The sequence below is a fragment of the Protomyctophum bolini genome (genome assembly GCF_963924005.1).
Source record: "Protomyctophum bolini genome assembly, chromosome: 7".
In the NCBI taxonomy this organism is placed as follows: Eukaryota; Metazoa; Chordata; class Actinopteri; order Myctophiformes; family Myctophidae; genus Protomyctophum; species Protomyctophum bolini.
In genome coordinates, this window is record NC_137868.1 from 16,768,799 (window position 1) to 16,784,349 (window position 15,551).

Sequence of the window (15,551 nt, forward strand, 5' to 3'; positions counted from 1 at the left end):
GCCTTATGCCTTTAAGTTTACAGACTTTCCACAAATTACTGCTGTCGTCACTCACCACCAGAGGGCGCCCAGAAATGAACATTGTTTCCCCTCCATCAGATCTACTGATTGCCATCATCTTTGTCTTGTTACTCATGTTCCATGTTCATTGCATCTGTTAGTAACAGAGTTGCTTTAAGTGGTGATTTGTTCACTTCTCAGTCATTGTCTTTTCTTTGTTCTAGCTTTGTTTTCATCCTCTGAACATTTCAGTGGAATAACGCACCCTCAATGTATGCAATATGCACAATAACAAATGTTATGAGTTGCCTATATGTAGGTAGGTATCAATTAAATAATGAGAAGCATATTTCCACGGTTTCATATTCAGAGCAAGTATACTATTGCTGCCCAGTGATTAAGTACCTAATTACTAAAGCATCTTTAGAATGCCAAGCAACTCACTTGACTGATTTTATTATCAAGCACAGGCTGTGTTGACTATCAAGACAACACTTTGGAAAGAACTCAGACTTCATTATAAGCTCTATTCTGTGACTACTCACTACTGTATTATTAACCAAAAAACAATCCACCTGACATTTATCAACCAATCCCTTGGTACAGATAGGCCTACATTTTACAGTGCAGTTTACAGTAAATACTTGAATGTCATTCACAGTCAGAATTGTGGATGAAACTTCACTGCCAGTGTCTTCACAGTGATGATATGTTCTTGCCCCTAAAGTCTATAATTTATACTTTGTTGTACAACAATGTTCACTGGAGAAAAAAAAGATTTTCAATCAAAAAAACAAACAAACATGTATTTTCTGCAAGTGGTACATCATGTGACAAAGTAAAAAAAGGCTTTACAGACAACAGACAAGATCCTTTCATTGTCAGTATGAAATGGCTCTGTCCATCCCTCGTTGGATGCGTTTGTCTTTTCTGGATTCTGTCTTTTCTGACCCCCTTCCCTTTGTGTCCTTTATTCCCTTTTTCTTTTTGACTGAGATGGGGGGAGTTAGACTTGCTGCTCCACCTACACAAAAGAAGGAACATATAATGCTTTATTTATATTCTGTCTAAAGGGATATAGCCATAACTATATCATTCACTATTGTCTTAGTTATGTCTTAGTGTGGACTGCCATCCACACTGAGCACTAACTATATTGTTCACCATTGCATTTTTAAGTAAGCAACAACGCAATGTGTTATGATGAGCATCTATATATGATCTGCTATTTGTATATTCTTAAACCTGATTCAACCAAGTATGAATCAGGTTTAAGAAGAGAGAAAGTGTGTAAATAAAGCAATATATAATCCAATCTTACTGTATTTAACGTTTTAAAATTACACCTTTCATTCACGTTTTGACGCTGCAGGTCTACACAATACAAATGCACATTGAAAGGTCATGGCTTGAGGGCTAAGTAATTTCCCAAAACAAAGCCTACCTTCTGCACCTGACAGGGAGGAGCCAGGATGATTTGCCTCTGGCAGCATTTCCAAACTGTCACAGAGAGATGACCACAAAATTAATCCGACAATAATTCAGCACATTTCACATGGTGCTGTATAAAACCTATAGGTTGTACACAGGGTTTAAAATGGTTAATATCACTCATACAGTCCGTGGCAGGGGGATACTGTGTTTTGCTGTCAGCAGCAAGTGGTTCAGCAAGAGGCTAATAACTGTAATCAAGAGACCTGATTGCCTGTCAGACTTTCAAGGACAGTCAATCAGCCATAATTATGTGTTCTTTATCTTTCAGAGACCCGGGCCACACCATGTGGATATGAACTGTTTTCCTCAAGGAGGGGGAACTGCACGCCTATGGTTGACCCAAGCAAAGAAGCTCAACATGAATGGTAAAGACAGTTTATATTAACCCATTTAGACCTGAAGTTGATTCTTAAAACACGTTCAAAATACTAACAGTTATCTGGAAAACATGCAATAGACTAGAGAGTTTCAATGCAGACGACTGGCACTCACCTGCGGGAAAGTGGGTAAGACACTGACGGTTGCAACCCACCAGCATACTCCTCATCTGTACTAGCTGCTGCCTCCCACTGCCTTCTATTGGACGGGACAGAACAACCAACACAAAGAAACAGTGCAGAGATATGTCACATGTGAAACTCTGAACAAACAATGCTAATAGGAGTAAAACTGGGGTGGCTTAATTTCCCCCATTAGCAAACCTGCAGATGCTGGTCAACCTGCAGAGTTGAGCTGTTTTCAGTTGGAGGGGTCAACATTATGCTTACAAGCGACAAGTATATTACCTAGAGATTGCAGGTAGTCCTACACCTGGTTACATTTTTTTTTTTAAACCTACCTGTTACTGTCGGCCTGCAGGGCATGATGTCCTTTATGTTTGCTACTGGGATACTGTTAAAACAGAGTGTGAACAAAGGTAGGACCATCAATACATGTTTTTGCCTGATGCACATCTTTGGCCACATCGTGCAACATTTACAATTGTACATTACATTCACAACATTGACAATAACGGATTTATTGAAAACATTTTTTATGTTTGTACTTAATTAATATGAAGAATATTTCAAGAGGGTTTCTGTATCCCATAGCTTCACTTGAAAAGCAAAACAAGCTACTACTACTCTTGCATCATTTCAGGGAAATTTCATGTTTGAAAGTGAAATATTATAAGCAAAAGGAGCACAGCACATCGGCCCTGTGAGGTGCCACTGCCAGCAAACGGAAAAAACAGCCATGAAGTGTGGTCACCAAGTAAGATACTATCTTCGCATTAAGCAAATTAAATGTCTGGATGTGGGAACTTACAGAATGTCTGTCTGGGAGGCTGGGCGCAGAAGGCTGAGTGTGGAAGTGGGGAGACCGGCTCCATTGGCCCACACTGGATTTAGGGGGTAATGGGGGAGGGCTGATAAAGGATTTAGGATGGGAACTAGGAACCTGGTACTCCTCATTGGAGAGCTATCCGGGGGGGGGGGGGGGGGGAGAGAGAGAGAGAGAGAGATATGGGGCAGAGAGACAGGGTATAGGTAAACCGTAGAAGAGAGGGTAGCAACTTGAATATTGGCAATTAACCTGTTGGGGTCCTGGAAAGGGTGATCCCCAGCTAAATGAATTAATATATTATCAAAATCAATTTCAGTCAAAATCAGTCTCTGTAGTAGGCTACACTACATTTGGGACTACAATTCCCTTGATGTTTACAAATGGAATGTTGAACACAGGTGCCTTGCATTGGCTATCAAGTGATCACATGCACTGCTCAAACCCTTGTACTGTTTCGTCCTTCAAGACCGAAAGCTTGCATTAAACTCTGATATCTGTGTGCAGCTAATTTTCCTCTGTCTCAAACTTTGGTTATTTGAAAATGTACAACAAGCCACTAGCTCACAATTCGTCGTTGACATTTTTTCACAAGCACAAACTGTGGGCAGAACACACTTTTCTCAAGGCAGCCACTGTCTTCATCACCAGTTCCACATCCTCGTGGTCGTCCTCCTCGTCCTCCTCGCTGTCCTGCTGATCGGCGGCTTTGAGGTAGGGTTCCACCAGGATGGACTCTGTTCCTTTGATGTCACAGCGGCAGTATGGGCAGGAGTTGCCACTAGACTTCTGAACAACAACAATGGACAGCGAATGTGAGTCTTCATGCACCCCATTCTATTTTGCAACACTGAAGTAGCCTAAATAATGAGTTACCACACGCTATTCCTGACTTTATATTACCAGCTCAGTGGCCTTGTGCTTAGAGTGTCCACTCTGGGTATGGGAGGTCACGGTTCGATCCCCGGCCGGGCCATACCAAAGACTCAGTACCTCCCTGCTTGGCACTCCGCAATAAGGGTTGGATTGTTGGGGATAAGTCTCTGTGACATACTAGCGTCATGTCCAGGGGGTGTACTTGTACATCAAGCTACCTCACGCTACAGAAACAGGAGATAGGCTCCTGCCCAATGGGCCTCATGGCTTGGCAAGGCTTACTTATTCCTGTATATTGTAAATGCCGAGGTGGAGTATGGTTTGGGGAAACTAGTAAGGTTAAGGTTATTGCTAAGCATACTAAAAGAGATAGCGACAGAGAGAGAGGGAGAGAGTGTGTGCAATCTGTTCATGCATAGGTGTGTGTGCATGCATCCTCCTATGTGAACACTTGCTGCTGAGGATGGGAATTATCGATTAAGTCTAACTAATAATCGCTAAGTAATCGATTAATCGATTGATCGATTAACTGGTTAGTTGATAAGTGGCATTTCTTTTAAATCTGAGAATCTTAATTTCCCTCAATGTAACATAAAAATCTACACTTTGCTTAGAAAGAATACAAAAGACATATTATATTATCTTGACCATTTGAGATACAGGACCAGGCAATGGCATCTTTGTATGAGGAATAAAATGAAAAGTGCACTGTCTTGTCTGTCACATCACATGCAAAGGCAGAGACGTTTCTGTGGCTACCAAGGTGGGGGGGACCTTTTTCACCCGGGCCCACATGTGCGTTCCTCGGCCGTGTGCAGACAGCACAGAAAATTGCCTGATAGAACCGCAGAACTTTCGATTAATTGTTAACTGTGAAGTTTAATTGATTCATTTCTTAACAGCGATGAATCCATTAACGCTTATCTATTAACATCCCTACTTGCTGCATTTTCTTCCCCCATTTCTGTGTGTTTAATGAGCAGGGCTTACTGTACGTAGTCGGCATATCATAAATCACTGTCTGAGATCATATTGTTGGTACAAATGGGATATCTTATATAAGCAATGCATGGCAGGGATTTGTAATCGTTCCTATCTGTCCAACAGAGTAGACTTGTGTGGAGCTTATGTTTTTACTCTATTCCACCCGTTAGCAAAACAATTCGAGCAAATTGTAATGATCAGCAGTCTGCCCAGAAGAGACGATTAACCAACTATTGGATTGAAAAGGTCATAATCAAGAACGGATGGGTAGATTTTGGGGAAACTTGGTGGCAATGAACATTTTCATGTGGCAGCCAAGTCTATGTACGTTTAATGTTTACTTTAAGCAAGTTCATGTAGTTTGACAGACAGACGGACCAACCGGCCAACTGACAGATATATCAGTTATACTAGCTGCGTGGTCAGTTACAGCTAAAAACGATGTCAGTGGATTGACCTACATACCTGCCAGCCTAGGAGACATGACTTGCATAGGAGATGACCACAGGGCTGGATACGTGTGTCCTTGTCCCTCTCCGTGCAGATCTTACACAGCTGAAATGTGCTCCCTATCTCACAATAGAGCTCATACTGTTCCTGGTGAAAGGAATCGGATGAAATAAGAGGGAGAGGAGAAAATAGATACTTTGGTGTCTTATGTGAATGTGTGGCATGCGTAAGTGTGTTTACCTCTGTGACTTTGACTTTGCCTTTCTTGGCTGGCTCACACAGACTTGTCAGGTCAGGGTTCACATCACGGCCATCTGGGTATAGATAGCTGCAGCCATAGAACAGAAAACCCAAATGCATACTGTGTTGTAACTCGTATGACTTCATAATATGACTTTGGAAATCTGTTCTGTGTGTGTGTGTGTGTGTGTGTGTGTGTGTGTGTGTGTGTGTGTGTGTGTGTGTGTGTGTGTGTGTGTGTGTGTGTGTGTGTGTGTGTGTGTGTGTGTGTGTGTGTGTGTGTGTGCGTCCATGTTCACCTGCCCTCCCTGAAGCCCTGGATGAGTGCATGGTGGAGAGGTATATTCTGGGGGATGGTCTGGATGATGGCTCCCTCAGTTGTCACATGACCTATGGCCCACTGGCCCATCCTGGTGCAGCTCAGACGGAAAATGTAACTGGGAGGGGGAGGAAATCCAATGGGTAAATGTTTAGCAGTCTATGTAGCATTCATCAGAGGGTTGTGGAATAGTTTGTCTGGCTATACGCAAGACTAGTGTAGTAGTGTTAGACACGGAAGGTGAGTTAGACTGTAACTCACCTCCCGGCTCTTTGGCGGTAGTGTTCCAGACGAAGTTTGACCTGGTCATATGTGAGGAAGGCCATGTAGCCTGGATGAGTCACTGCTAAATGGTTCCAGTTTGTTAAAATCGTCCTCCAAGGCTTGAGGGAGAAGACAGAACAGAACAGGAGACATTTAGAAACAAATATTGTGTTCATTTGTGTCAGTCTGTGTCATGCTCTGTTTAATATAAATCTGAAAGTAGGCTACCTGAAACAGTCTGGTGAATATGTCAAACTCAAACACTGAGACGTGGTCATTGCAGGTGAGGTCAATGGTGGACTGCAGTGCCATAGACTCCATCCCTTCCTCGAACGCATGCACTCTTCTCAGCTGCTGTTTAAAACTAGCCCACTGCACTATACACCTAGGTGGGGGAGGGCAGGAAACATAACATTTATTTTACATGTTGTGATTCTCAACATGTCGGAGGGTACTGCAAGTCGACCTCGAAATATTTGGCAAGACACTAAAGATTTGTACAACTATTAATATCAAAATAATGAATGTAAAAAGTTAATAAATAAATAAATGATCATCATATTATTTTCTTTAAAAACAATGGCAATGAATAGGAACTTAAATTACACTGCGTGCAGAACACAATCAATTAATAAAATAAACATGCTCTGAAAATGCACGTGGCCCACCCATCTGACGTATCTGTGCCCATTCTCACTTGTTAGCAAATGAATGTCTCCAGAACTGCTCAGCCTCCGTCTTCATTGCCATATACATAAATCCATGGAATTGTCCCCCAGGAAACATGGCCTTCAGCTCGGAGAGCATGTGACTGAAGAGCAGAGAAAGCTTGGTCAAGTTCCTCCTGGGAATAAAAGGGAGAGCAGACATTCAGCTGTTGTTTTTTAACTGATGCAAAGGTCCATGATATGAGCTATAAGAGCTCAGCTCTTCCACTCTAAAATGTTAAACTATTGCAATTAAAAATATGAGCTATGAACATAATACTGTAGCATATGAACTATAGTCCTTATACTCCCTCTTGAGTTGTTTATTAAACTCAGCTGTCAATCCTTTTACAAACAGTATCACGTATACCTTTGGTGTACAATAAATCATGTTTCCGCAATGAACAGCAACACCCTATGGGTCTAAGTTAAATACGTTTTGACTCTGTGTTGTGGAGGCCCCTCAATTATAATATGTGATTCCAATTTAGGCTTGATTGCACTATGCGTTCATAATGTATTTTATTGCGTGTTTATCACATGACTACAGATATTATAGTAATTTGAGTGAGCTTTGAACAAGATCTGTTGTACAAACGCTTTTGAAGATAGCACCTTTGACCTAGCGGAGACAATGACAAATTAACTTCCAGTTGTAGAACCTTAAAATAGAATGTGGCATTGTTTAAAAAATAAATGTTTTGTGAAACTTTCCATCTCTCTTAGAAGAACACTCACAGACATGCACACCGATACATATTCACATGTGTGATCACACACACACACACACACACACACACACACGCACGCGTGCACACGCACGCTTGAACATACACGCATGCGCACACACACATGCACATACACACGTGTACATACTGTACATGCACACGCACACACAGTACTTTCGCACAAGTCAAGCTATCTTATACAAACAGGATGCTCTCTTGTATTGGTTTGACTGTCAATACCACAAAATGTTCCATCGGCCACCAAGCCACACCTCAGCAAGTCAAGCGAAGTCAATCTTTGCTAACAACATAAATCACTGTCAATGCAATGTACTTGATTTAAACTAGAATAAATGACATAATAACATAATCATGCCAACATCGTTCCCTATCATAATAATAATACTGCATTTACACGTTTTCTATCCCATAAATTACCACCATAATGCATGTAATATATTATATCTATATATATGTTATATATATGGATGATTGTACACATTTTAGAAAATGACATGCACACCTCCCTCCAACTTTGTGTGTGTGTGTGTGTGTGTGTGCGTGTGTGTGTGTGTGTGTGTGTGTGTGTGTGTGTATGTGTGTGTGTGTGTGTGTGTGTGTGTGTGTGTGTATGTGTGTGTGTGTGTGTGTGTGTGTGTGTGTGTGTGTGTGTGTGTGTGTGTGTCAGTTACTCCACATTAACATCTCAAAGGCCCAAGCTCGACCTTTTCTTCTTCTCTGTCATTAGTAGTCCTAACAGGACCAGGCGACTGAAACCAAACTCCAAATATAAAGTCACCACATTTAGCCTGTCCTTTCCACAAATATCAGAATCACTGACTCTCTACACACCCACCATTATGTCTGTATCAATGCAATGGTCAATGCTGGTCGATGCTATTTATGGATGCTGCAATTTACGCAATGATAGGTTAAGCTTGAACTGTGTGAGGATACTGTAATAATTGGCAAAACTAAAATTTATTTGTATAATTATATAACATTATTGTAAAATAATGAATGTAAAAAGTTAATATTAAATCAAAATGCCTATTTTACCTGTTTATACAATGTATTTATTATGTGGGTTTGGTTTGGCTCAGCTTTTGAAATTCAGTGTCAGGCTCTGGAGTAGTGAGTCTCAGTTCACCCAATTTTCTAGAGGACCCTTCTGACCTTTGGGGCCCTCGGCCTCGGCCCAACTGCCTAAGTAGAAGTTATTTTACGACATTATGTTGTCTCTTTTGTGCCGTTAAAATAGTTTTTACTCATTATTGAAAATGTTAAATATTTCCTGCAGTAACAAATTCAAGCTACAACCAATCATTAGCTAAAACAAGATATCTAGTGCAGTGGTTCTCATGAGGGCCAGGGACTTCCAGGGGTCCATAAGGTCCACAGTTTAGTGACAGATAGTTCATCTTCACCATTATTACATGTACAACTACACAATATTAAAACAAAATCCTCTTTAGTTACACTGGTGTGGCCTGATACATACTAAATTGGGGGTCCTAGAAATTAAGAAAAACTGTTGAGAATCACTGGTCTAGGAAGACTATAGTTTCTGAGCTCTTTGCCAGACATCTCTACTGCATCATTTATGCAGGAAATACAATTGTGAGAAATGAACACATTTTTAACTGTTCTGAACTTCTGACAGGAAGTACCTGTCAGAATCGAATGCAGCATTGTGCATGTTATTTGTGCAAATGAGAAAGAGGTAGGGAGAAAGTATGTGTTACCTCATCTTCAAACCACCCATTGCCTATGCTACTTTTCATTAGATAGATCAGGGGTTCTCAACCTGGGGGTCTTTCCGGGGGTTCCCAATCAAAAACGTTGAGAACCCAAAATGTTCACTACCCCTGCAGTTAAAACCCCTCTGACTGCATCATGCTATATATGTCTGCATTGGATATACACAACATTATGTGAGACGTGCACCCTCTTATGACCTTGCAGCTAGTTTGTTTGTATTAGGGAAGGTCATCCTCCAAAATGGAATTCCTCTGCTGGACGAGGACCGCAGACCGGATAGTAAAGTTTGGAAACAAAATGGCTACCAGAAGTTTAGGACAATAAACTATAGGAAACACTACGCAAGCTGTAGTATAATATCATATATTGTACATTATACTGTATATGGAAGAAGACCTGTGCGCTATGAGAGGATGAGAGATTTATTATGTTTAATAATACTTCAGATCCAGATTTATCTTTATAGGTTTCCTTCCTACATTATAATGTTCCTCTATTGTACCTCCACGGGACACATACAGTATATGCACGGATGCACCTCAAAAAGACCATCAAGAAAGGTGTCATTCTATTTAATAAGTAATCGTTAAAATTGTGGCCCGCTATTTATCATGAGGCATGATTGCACATATGTTTAAACTACATTTATTTTTCTATAGAGTTTCCCCTCTAATACCTTGAGTATGTGGTGCCTGGGTGGACATTGTCCACCCAGGCAACATTTTCCCACAAACACACGTGTCTTTTGGCTAGCTGCAGATGCATCTGAAGATATACCAGTAAGACGCCTGAGGGCGAGAAGTAACCGCGGCCTTGCAGACTGCTGGGTGAGCACTGGCACTTTGGCATGGGGGGTCAGATCAGCATATGGAATGAATTCTGTACTGGCCATATATGGAGCGTGTCTTGAGTGTACAGGGTTTGATGAGGTCAGATCAACATATGGAATGTCAGAACAGGTCAGCTCCATATATGGAGATCTAAGGATGGCAGCGGTGAGCAGGGGCAGTGTCTTGAGTGTACAGGGTTTGATGAGGGCCCAGGCCGTGCCTGGTGAGACCTCTAGTTTTCGCCGGCTGCCAGGCGCGGCTGCATCAATAACTTTGGGGCAGGCCCATCTAGAGTAAATGGGCAGGTATCAGTCAAAAGGGAGACGTCGAAGAGGAAGGATGGATGGGGAAGGATCAACATATGGAATGTCAGAACAGGTTCTGACATATATCCATGGAGATCTAAGGGTTTGAGGTCAGATTTAGTGTTGCTGGCCAATATTGATGACACCAGGGATCTTCATATATGGGCTTATATGACCTGCGGTCGTAAAAATATATAAAGATAATAAATTATATTTAATTGTTCTTTAGGAGTTTCCACATGTTTCTGCAAATGTTCAGTAGGTTTAATATACCGATTTTCTATGTCAAATGAATGTTTCTCTTTGTCTGTTTTCCATAACTCAGGTTCACAAATGCAAAGTAGTTTCTGACAACCAAGCAGAAGCAGAAGTTGCTCATTTCAAGTGGTCATGCTTGATAGAGCTTGTAGAAAACTGAATCCATTCCACATAGCCTTCTTAAGACAAGTCTCATCAATAAACAGAGACATTTAATCTCATTCTTCAACTCCCATCCCAAAGGGAATTAAATGAATATGCTAATGTAATTACTTTATAAGACTGATTAATTTAACTTTCAAATGTGTTTGTTCCTGTGAAGCAATCACTGCAAAATATAGCAAAACGGATACATTTCGGTCTTGTCTTGACTGTGTTCTGTTTGGCTTAACAGGCTAAACTGGATTGACACTACATGCTTCATTGTCAGAGTTTGAATTCTGCAGAGCTGCCCTAGCTTGCTTTATTTCTGCAGGTGAACTGACCTCATATTGAAAATACTGGTAAATGAAATGAAGGATATCATAGTATCTTGGTGTTTTATATGTTTTCAGTGGCTTGTACTGTGACTTGACAGGACACAAGGATTGGAAAAGTGATTGGCCACTTAGCGTTATATTGATCAGGTTCCCCAGGGGTTTCTACACTCCCCCGCCCCCCCCCCCCTTCACCTCTACATCTAAAGCCTGCATGTCTACAAGCTCACAGCACATTGAGTTACAATGCTTAGTGAGTCCCTGAATACTAGGGACACTAGGGTTCATGTGGTTAAAGGTCACTCTAATTGTCCCCTCCTTATAGATGCTTTCTTACCTGCAACTGGATGTCTCTTCAAACATCTGGTCCCGTCCTTCCTTAAACAGCAGCACAGCCCTGTCAGTCTTGTCCACCAGGTGTCCAATGAAGATCCTCAGGTAATCTGCCTCATCCCCACGTGGAACTTTGCTCCCTGGTCCCCTGGGCCCTTGGTACGGTTCCCAGACTTGAGAGAGCAACGTGGCAGTCTCAAACACCACCTCCGGCAGGTATGGAGGGCTGGCCCTCAAGCTCAGCCGAGGGTTGGTGCACCGCCGGTAAAGCTTCTCCAGTCTTTTGAGAGCCTTTTCCACCATCCGCTGGTCGCTGATGGTGGGGAACTCAGAGCTGGAGCTATTTGTTGTCGCCATTGTTTACAGTTCTTCAGTTGGCTTGTCTGGTGACTGGTCTGGTCCTGCTGTGTTGTTTTCACTCCGAAAAGTGTCAATACATGTGTCTCTCTTTCTCCTTCACTGTCTGTCCACCTGTATGTGTGTGTGTGTGTGTGTGTGTGTGTGTGTGTGTGTGTGTGTGTGTGTGTGTGTGTGTGTGTGTGTGTGTGTGTGTGTGTGTGTGTGTGTGTGTGTGTGTGTGTGTGTGTGTCCGTGCGTGTGTGCTGTTGGAAATTGTATTGTAGCAAGTTATTGACTGCATATGATGAGATACCTCATCACCTTGTCAATGTCTATGTGAGATATTTACGGTAGCATGCTGGCATCCATTAGGCATCCATTGGCATCATACCGGTAGCATCATGTTAAACAAGGAGAAAGCACATCCGTGGTCAAAGCATCCTCAGGAAAGGTGACAAGATGGTGAAGTCTCCACTCAAACAATGTCCGCAACAGCAGCAGCACAGGAGCAAAATAACTGAGACTTATATACTGTATAACTTTCCAAGGCCTTATATGTGCCACACGGCACAAAGTGACTAGGTAACTAACTGGTAACTGTATAACTTTCAGTATATCAGCAGCACAACCCGAGAGGCTGTGCATAAGGGAAAGTGTGAGCTGAAACTAAGTCAAGGGAGGTCTCACACTCAACCTCCTCTCTCTCTCTCTCTCTCTCTCTCTAAACAACTCCACTCCATTCTATTCTTATTCTCTCCATGCTAATGATCACATTTATTCACTTACTCTGTCATAGTTTTTTGCTGATACAATGCTTTGACTTCAGTGAAGCGTGATACTCATTCAAAAGTACAAAGTCTCAGAGGACTACTTACAGTAGATGGAAAGACTGTAGTGGCTTAATTGTTGCTGATTCTCTTTCTCTCACTATCTCTTTCTTTGTCTCAGCTACTCTGCCTTTTCTTGTTGTCTTTGATGAGTTTCCTGGTTGCAGCCAGACAAACAGGTTTTGTTTTGTTTTTATAGCCCAGAGAGAGAGAGAGAGAGAGAGAGAGAGTGAGAGAGTAAGAGAGAGAGAGAGAGAGAGAGAGTGGGGGGGGGGGGGGGGGGAGAGGGAGAGAGACTATGATAGGTGTGGGCAAAGAATTGCAGCTATTACAAATTAAGAACAGAGGAAACAAAAGACACCCACAATACCTCTGTGTGTGCATGTGTGTGTAGATAGAGGAAAGGGGGCGAACGGAGCATACAAAGGTGTGCAGACCACCGCAAGACAGGATGTGTGCCTGTAATGTCACTTCACACTCACAGCAGCACCAAAAATTAAACGGGTGCTGCAACCTTGCCATCTCTCTACCCGGATCTAAATCCTTACCCAAGTGTCATCAGTGGTTCTGAAACCTTTTAATTTAAAGGACCCCCATTACTCTGAGAGTATACAAAATAATGTAAACTCTCGAGTTACAGAGTTACTGTAAGGGTCCATTTAGAACCCACCTCAAAGAACCATGATGGTTCCTGGACCCCACTTTGTGAACCACTTGAGTTAGCCTACCACCATGACATAGGAAATTACCGTACTTATTTTGTATCATTATTTGTAGTTTTGGTGTTTTAAGGATCAGAAACAGTTGTGTGTCAGTTAAATGCCAGTAACATAGCCCTAAATGTAAATGTTTGGTATTTAAACAATACTACTTGTTGGATTAGTGTGCTATCTGCTGCCATCGAGTGGTGGAATGAGAACATTCCATTTTCTTCCACTGATGTTTTATTCACAATGCTGAATTAGACACATCATATCCATCACAGACTCACAGTATACATTGGGTTGCTCACTGTGCATGTTGTTGTATTGCTTTGTTTTATATTGATTCAATTTTCATATGATAAACCCAAGTCACTGTACTGTGAACATACATAATTATGTGAAAGGAAGCTTTGTATTCCCAGTAACCCCTTTTCTTGTTGTCTTTGATGAGTTCCTGGTTGCAGCCAGACAAACATTTTGTTTATTTTTAATTCATGCAAATGTTTACTTTACAGGGTATAGAGTAGACACATGGCAAGTATTTCAGAGTTATTAGACTGGGAATACAAACCTTCACATGCAGGTATATGTTCAGTATAGTTGGGTTAATCATATGAAAATGTTATCAATATAAAACAAAGTAATGCAACCAAATGCACAGTGAGCATCACAATGTAGTGACGGTTACACACCGGCATTCTGAAACTTCTGATGGGGGACATAACTAGACTTTTCTGGGACCCATGACAGCATATGACACCAGGTTCTGGACGTGCTGGTGATGACGATATGACACCAGGTCAACATTTGGTGATGGAGAACACAAAGAATATTCAATAAAAACTAAAAGATACCTTGAAATTCATCAGCTGTGCTGTGTGAGTTGCATAAATTAACTGGCATTGACTGTCAAGATCCTGTTTTGGAATGAAGGGTCAAAATGTAAATTGTATTTTAACAGAATTATGTTCCTTCACGTTTTTTTCATTGCACTTTTGCTTCCCCAGCACAAGAGGGCGAGATTTCCCTTTAAATGGACAGATGAAAACATTGCATTTCAACATCGTCACCAGCACTGACAGAAGTATTTCAGTATGTGCATAAACACAGAGACGAGACAAGGACGTCGTGAATTATCTTCCATCTTCACAGAATGTGTTGCACTGTGACATAAATCAGTGATTGATTGTCAACTTGAGCCACTGGTTGACCGTTAAGATACAGCAAGTGGGCCCCCCAATAATTGGCAAAACAAGACATTATTATTGCTAATATAACAATAATAAAAAATAACTGAAAGTATACTACGTTAGTTCCATTGATCCAAGCCATAACACAATCGATTGATTGATCATTAAAATAAATGTGGCCATTAACACTTTTTGTGCCTGAGGGCAAAGTCTCAAATCAAAAATAAAGCTTGCAAAAAATAAATACCGGTTGTAATTAAAATGTTCACCTATAAATGCATGCACGTGTGTGTGTGTGTGTGTGTGTGTGTGTGTGTGTGTGTGTGTGTGTGTGTGTGCGCGCGTGCGTTGTGTTGTGTGACAACTTGTCACCAATCTGTCACAGAGGGAGCAGATGGAGTCACAGGGTCATGTGGAGACCAGTGGCAGCTCTAGTACAGGGCTTCTCCAAAAATGGGTCCTTGGGCCAGGGGATCCAGGGGCGCCCAGACCAGACAAATTGCTTATAGCATTAAATTCAGTTTATCCACTATAACCCTATTTTGTTTCATACTACTTTGGCTATGTTCACAAATAGCCAACCTACAAGGTCACAGTGCATTGTAGTGATGTGAGCTCTGCTTACAGATCTGGTATTTTGGAAAGATTAAGCAAAATCGAATACATTTTGTGAAAAATGTTGAATGATTTTGAAAGATTGTACACAATCCCTGGCACAGAATTGTTAGGTATTTTCCGTGGTTTTGTGGGTGATGGTCCATGAGTCCTTTGGCCTTTTAATCTTATGACCCGGTGTCTCCTATGGTCTTGCCAAATTATGGATTATGCCCTGTGACTGACATTTGATGTCACGCTGTCCCACTGACTGTAAAATAGTATGGTTCTGGCCCCGCCAGAGTTTAGATAGTAACACTGCTCTCCTAGCTAGCGTTGGTAGATAAGAATTGTTTTGTTTCCGTTTGCCATAACACCCAGCTTCTGTGTTTTTGCCCTTGAAGTTAGTATTCTCTCTAACAGACTGGTAAACTGCACTCAATGACGTTATGCCCTGTCCCCCGGTTCCACTAACTGATATTGCATGTCCGGACTATCTCTGCCCCGTGAGATAGTTCCTGTATGCAATATTCGTGACGTCTTGCATTA

General features: G+C 41.6%; 1 protein-coding gene and 1 long non-coding RNA gene across 7 annotated transcripts; one reads left to right on the plus strand and one right to left on the minus strand.

Annotated features, from left to right (window-relative positions):
• Positions 1-175: 175 nt before the first annotated feature.
• cblc (Cbl proto-oncogene C, E3 ubiquitin protein ligase) lies at positions 176-12,354 on the minus strand. 6 transcript variants are annotated; one of them, XM_080767878.1, is made up of 13 exons: positions 11,353-12,348; positions 6,648-6,794; positions 6,179-6,335; positions 5,948-6,069; positions 5,667-5,804; positions 5,368-5,455; positions 5,143-5,274; positions 3,436-3,606; positions 2,803-2,955; positions 2,333-2,385; positions 1,987-2,070; positions 1,445-1,500; positions 176-1,024 (listed from the first exon to the last, which is right to left on the minus strand). In XM_080767878.1, exons 1-13 carry the CDS (start codon positions 11,703-11,705, stop codon positions 882-884), a joined length of 1,797 nt encoding a protein of 598 aa, XP_080624004.1. In that variant the 5' UTR covers positions 11,706-12,348; the 3' UTR covers positions 176-881. The 6 variants fall into 6 exon arrangements, 3 of the variants coding, with proteins under 3 accessions (XP_080624004.1, XP_080624003.1, XP_080624005.1); XM_080767877.1 differs by having other exon boundaries at positions 5,143-5,455; positions 11,353-12,350; XR_013964350.1 differs by having other exon boundaries at positions 931-1,024; positions 1,445-1,572; positions 1,776-2,070; positions 5,143-5,455; positions 11,353-12,354.
• Positions 1,766-6,088, plus strand: LOC308318377. Its single transcript, XR_013964355.1, has 3 exons — positions 1,766-1,859; positions 3,469-3,632; positions 5,682-6,088. It is a non-coding gene; the product is annotated as an uncharacterized lncRNA (long non-coding RNA).
• Positions 12,355-15,551: the final 3,197 nt, after the last annotated feature.